Here is a 5,929-nt window from a genome sequence, read left to right as displayed (position 1 = left end):
TTCAGTTAGAATTCTGTTACTTGTGGGTGGGGGGACTCAGTATTCAGTTCTGGTCTTAAATGGAAGGGATGAATTTCACTCACGATACAAGGATTAGAGAAGAGTTGAAATCTTCATTAACCTGTCTTACCTGTTCTAGTACATTTGCTGTGTCAGTACAAAGACCATGATCCTCTGGATCTGAAAAGCAGGGCAAAATCACTGATTTAATTAAGTCAAATGATTTAAATGTTACTGTTATCATAGCCAACCTCCCAGAATAATGCCTCACCAACTCTCTGGCACCATGTGGTTCCACCAAGTAGACATATTAAATTCTATAACCATAGTAAGAGCAAGTATTTCTGGGGCAGCATTCTTAAGAGAGATAACCAGATGTGCATTATATAGCCATCTTTTTATATTTACTCCTTTCTCTAAACCTTTGATCTTTTAGTTTTTATTAAAATTTTCTCACAATATATTTTGATCACACTCTTTCCTTCCCAATTCCTCCCCACCACTATTCAACCTCATATTCCCTGTCGAAAACAAACAAACAAAAAAACTCCACAAAAAACTAGTAAGGCAAACAACCCAAGCAAAACAAAATGAAAAGAAAAAGCCCACAAAATAATAACAAAGCAAAACAAATCTCCCAAACTTTAGATTCTGTTTTCTATTGGCCTATTCCTAGTGTGGGGTCTGTCGTGGAGTTTGGCTGGTACACCCAGGCCATTCCATGGGAGAAAAAGGATTTTCCTTTCCCAGCAGGTAGCAACTGCTAATAGCTTCTTGACTGGGGGGTGGGATTTTGTGTTCAGTCCACTTCTCAGTGCTGGGATCATGTGTGGTTTGAACATGACTCTGGTTTCATGCCTGTTGTCACAGGCTCTGTGAATTCACGTTTCACTCCCGTTGTGTTGAGAAGACGCTACTTCCTTGGAGTCATCTATCACCTCTGGCTCTAACAATCTTTCTGTCTCTCCTACCACATAAATAGATCCCTGAGCCTTGAGGATAGGGGTTTGATGATGACATCTCACTTAGGACTGAGTGCGCCAAAGTCTCTAACTCTGACAATTGACCAGCGGTGGAGCGGTGTTTTTTTTTTTTTTTTTTTTTTTTTTTTTTTTTTTTTTTTTTTTTTACATCATCCACTGCAAGAAGAATCTTCTCTGATGAGGGTTGAGAAAGAGGCACTGATCAATGGGCATTATGTTATTAGGAGTGATTTTTATTGCTGCCCCTTTAGCAGAATAAGAGTTGTAGGTTTTTCCTAGGGTCCATGACCGACCTCAGGTTCTTGATCAGTTAGTTTAGCAGTTTTGAATATCAATTCCATCTCATGGAGTGGGCCTTAACTTAAACCGAGTTCTAAATAATACAATTTACACTTGGAAGTACATTTCATTTGCTTTGCTTTTTAATAATCAAGTTCCCTCAACTACACTTTTGACAATTGGATAGCTGTTGTGTGGCACAGAATATTTAGCTGCACCCCTGACTTATACCAACTAAGTGTCAGTCACACCTCCCACTGGATGCCAATAGTAGCCTCCTACTCCAGCATGCAGCTAAAAATAATTTTAGGAATTGCAAATGTATTCTGAGGTTGAGCAGTAGTGGCATATACTTTTAGCCCAACACTTGAGACGCAGAGGCATGAGGATCTCCGAGTTTGAGTCCAACCTGGCCAGCATAAGAGTTCCAATCCAGTCAAGGCTAGTAAGACCCTGTCTTATAGGAAAAAATATAAGCAAGTGAGGAAAATTGCCTAAGTACCATTCTGAACTGACACCTATTTGCCAGTAGCTTGTTGTGTGGTAGTCTCATTAGAGAGCTTGGAGAGGGATTTTCTTAAACCTTGTCTTTTTCTTTAACCATGATGTAATCTTCTGGTATATACATACACTTTTTAGGAGATGCGAACACATGTCTACTCACTGGAAATGGAACCAACGACAGACCAAAGTAATGCAGTGTACCTCATTCAATCAATGATCTTATTGCATGTGATTGCAGAAAGATGGGGGTACTGACCCCCCCAACAGCTACATTGCTTTAATCTCATCCCAGCATGGAAGGTAACTGTCATCACTGTATAGGTGGAGTCTACTCTTCATTAAATAGTCTACTGGCTATGTTTAAGTAACTCTTAAAACCACATGCAGTTGGGGCAAAATTACATGTGGATGGAAGTAGGCGGCAGAAAGAAGCAGCTGGAATCTTAGCTGAAGGTCTAATGACTCCCAAATTTCTGTTCTATGCAGGAATGTCAGTCGTAACAGTTGTTCTGGGTAAGACGGTGACGGTGGCTGATGTTTGTAGGACCACAGTTCACAATACCTTCTAGGCAATATCACACATTTACAAATTAGGACTGCCTTGCATCTAATTGTCTTTTCCTATTACCTGCAGGGATGCAAATATAGTAAATGTGTGTAGAGTCAGGACATGGTTATGTGTACAGGGTAGACACTTCAAACATTCCCAATAGTCTCAGTTTTAAGGACAACTTGGTGGATTTTTCTGAATTTTGACAGACTTAGACTGCAATGGATTTATAGGAAATTATGCGTGGTATGTGTTTTTCTAGATTATCTAAGATATCACTTGACAAACAGTAACACGCCTGGATTAGGAAGCTATGTGATCCATTTTATTTATCATTGCATAGGGAAATCTCACTTGTTAGGGTTAAAAGGATAAAAGCAACAGGGTTTGGTTTGGCATAACATAATTTCAAATAGTTTGAACAGAATTTCATGGCCAGAGTGGCTTTCCTTTCTTTTTCCTTAGTTGAGCTCCGATCAGGATCTTTGAAGATGGAATGCACCCTTGTCTTCTCTGAATGCTTGTGTGGCAACTTTCAGCTTGAGGAGGTGCCCAGGCATGCTCACTAGAGTGCAGGAGTGTGTGCTTTGCTGGACTGTTGATTTGCCACCCAGGGAGCTAGAATAACTTCAATGTGAAATTTAACTGCAACGGCATCCATTTTCCTTTATCATCTGTTTGCTGTAAGCTTGAGTTTCCAAAAAGACAGCTTGATTTCCTGAATGAACTCTGAGTCCTGGGCCTGACTTCCATTTCTATTATTTGAACCGAGCATGTTCTTTGTGGGACTCAGTTTTATTGTCTATAAAATATGAACAAGAACTGGACATAGTGGTGCTTGTGTCAATTCCAGCACTTGCAAAATAGAGGCTGGCAGATCTATGTGAGATTTTAAGTTAGCCTGGTCTACATGGTGAATGCCAGGACAGCCAAGTGATACGCAATGAGAGTTTGTCTCAAAATAAACCAACAAACGATAAATTAAAATGTGGATAATACTTTTAGGATTGTTTCAATGATGAAGCAGACTATATATTGATTTGTACACACCGTGCTTGGAACAGAGCACATAATTATATGAGTAACAAAATAGAATTTTTTCTTAAAATTGAGCTTTATTTTATGTACATTAGTGTGGAGGTGTCAGGCCTCCTGAAACTGGAGTGACAGACAGTTGTGAGCTGTCTTATGGATGGTGGGAATTGAACCTGGGTCCTCTGGAAGAAAACCCAGTGCTCCTAACTCCTGAGCCATCTCTCCAGCCTCCAACAAAATGGAATTCAATCAGTGGCCAAGTATGGTGGCACACACCTTTGAACATAGCACTAAGGAGGTAAAAGTAGGTGATCTCTGAGTTTGGGCTAGCATGGTCCACAGAGCAAGTTCCAGGGCAGTCAGAACTATGCAGGGAAATCCTGTCTTGAAACAAAACAAAACAAACAAAAAAGGATCAATAAAATAAAATAGTAATGGATTAAAACCTATAGAATAAAATATTCATGTGTCCTCATTGGTGTAAAAAAATAACTGAACAAAGAAACTAAGAAAAAGAAAAGCTCTTTTTCATAGGGATTCCAATGAAGATCAAAAGAAGAAATAGAGAAGATACTGCATTCATGATCTTTGGCTGCTAAAAATTACTGGGTGCCTTGAAGACAAAAGCACTTATAGATCTTTAAAGCATCTCTTCCAAGACAGATATGGACTACAAAGGAAAAATGATACATCTTTCTGCCATGGAGGAAAGTGGCAGATGGCACCTTCACCAGGTGTTCAAGGCTGATGTCACGGGAACTAAAACACAGTGACTATGCATTCCCTGATCCGACAGAGAGATGGACACACTACCACTGTGGTTCTGACCAAAAGCCACAAGACTGCACGTCATAATAGAGAAAATCGGAATTTAGGAAAGCTCACAAACAATGGTGAGCACTCATCCAGTGGGGTCATGAGAGAAGCGGAGAGTGATGGCTGTCAATATGAGGAGGAACAAGCACAGCAGGATCCTCCAGGGGTCATCAGAGGAAAGACTTGTGACATCACAATAACATTTCCAGTTTAACTGCACCGTGCTGAGGTTGCTTTGTCAGTTTTGGTTCCTGTGCATTGGGTATATTATTAGATGGTAACATTGGGAGAACCTGAGGAAGGAGACATGTGAATTATCTACATTATTTTTGCAAAAATTGTGCATACTGGAAATTATTTCAAATTAAAATCAAAACATGTAAATGGATAAGACTGCTGTATTTATCATCTGCCTGTATAGGTATACTTGCTCTTGCTAGCTTTGTGGGCCACACTGTGTGCAGAGGCCATGCTTCACAGAGAGGGAATGTAGGAGGCAGGGGCACCTGGCAGGCAGAGAGCTATGACGAGACCACAAATAACAAGATGCTGTACATCCAGCTTCCTTTCGAGCTATGAAAAAGACCAAGCAGGCACCTATCTCCCCATGACGGGATCCCTTCTAGCTGACCTGCCTGACAAGTGTTCTGAGTCCAGTAGCTCACTTTCTCTCTCTGATCTGACCAATCAGAAATGAGGGAAGGGCGCTTCATCCCAGGCCACTAAAAGTATATTTAAAACCCTAAGCCCTCTCTGGGATGGGGGTAGGGGATGATGGATTTTGGTTTCCAGAACCCCTAATCACTTGTGGGAAGTCTACTTCTGAGTTATAGCCCCAGACACCATGCTTTAGTTTACCGCAGTCTCTCTGCAAGTTGTGTGAGGTGGCGTACCCATTTTGCAGCCTCAAAGACTGATGCTCAGAGTTCAGGCTCAGGTTCTCAGCTGCTGCTTCCTGTCCCACACACAGTCAAAGCAGAGGAGGAAGAAAAACTCAGTCTGCTCAACAAAAACAGCATATGCAAGGCAGAGCTTCTTTATTGTATGAGGGCATAAGCCAAAGGAGAGGTTCATAGCACAGGTGTCCGAAAGTCCCCATGAAGCGTTTGCAGTGAGCAGGACTAACACAGCTCCATCACTGTAGCTAGCGACTGAGTGCTTGCAGCCTGCTGGCAACTGGACACTTCATCAGGACCAGGGTTAGAAGAGGCCCAGCTTCAAGGACTCTGACTTGCAGAGGTCCAACACTCCCACTTCTAGAAGTTCAAACACTTCCTTTCTTATCTAAATGAGAGAAAAAAAAACAATAGAAATGTTAGCATCACACAAAAGTAGTCCTGGTGAGCAAAGTCCATGCCTAGGGTCCCAGGTGTTCGTACAGCTGCTACGGCCAGGATCAGAGAGGGAAAGTTCTGCCATGTTTGATCCAGAGTTGAGAGTCACACAAGTAAAGGAAGAGGACTATGTAAAACATCAGTTTCATTAAAATTTTCATCATAAGCCTTTATGTTCGCATCCATCCAAAAGAAAATGCCACAGAAATGTTCAGAGACTCCAAAGTGCTTTAGGTAACCCAGATTTTCACGCAAGGATCCAATAAAGGATTGACTGCCTTGTGATAATTGTTAATGGCATGATCGTAATAAAACTACCTATGATGACAAGTCCCTGCCCCGGTATGGTGGATTCCTCAGATTTAACACCACATCACAAACCATCAAATCCGGCCTCATGGCTGACAACTAGTTAAAAAAAAGTTTCT

The 5,929-nt window shown here is 41.3% G+C and overlaps 1 protein-coding gene across 3 annotated transcripts in view; it reads right to left on the bottom strand.

Annotated features, from left to right (window-relative positions):
- Positions 1 to 5,187: 5,187 nt before the first annotated feature.
- Positions 5,188 to 5,929, bottom strand: part of Cmss1 (cms1 ribosomal small subunit homolog) — a 294,743-nt gene continuing 294,001 nt past the window's right edge. For all 3 annotated transcript variants that reach the window (XM_048422369.3, XM_085685651.2, XM_048422370.3), the window contains exon 10: positions 5,188 to 5,451. In XM_048422369.3, the coding sequence (XP_048278326.2) occupies positions 5,368 to 5,451 (84 nt within the window). In that variant the 3' untranslated portion in view covers positions 5,188 to 5,367. The remainder of the gene's footprint in view (positions 5,452 to 5,929) is intronic.

Source organism: Myodes glareolus, chromosome 2 (assembly GCF_982192425.1).
Source record: "Myodes glareolus chromosome 2, mMyoGla1.1, whole genome shotgun sequence".
NCBI lineage: Eukaryota > Metazoa > Chordata > Mammalia > Rodentia > Cricetidae > Myodes > Myodes glareolus.
The sequence above is the reverse complement of the archived record's forward strand: the minus strand, read 5'-3'. Positions and strand labels throughout refer to the sequence as shown.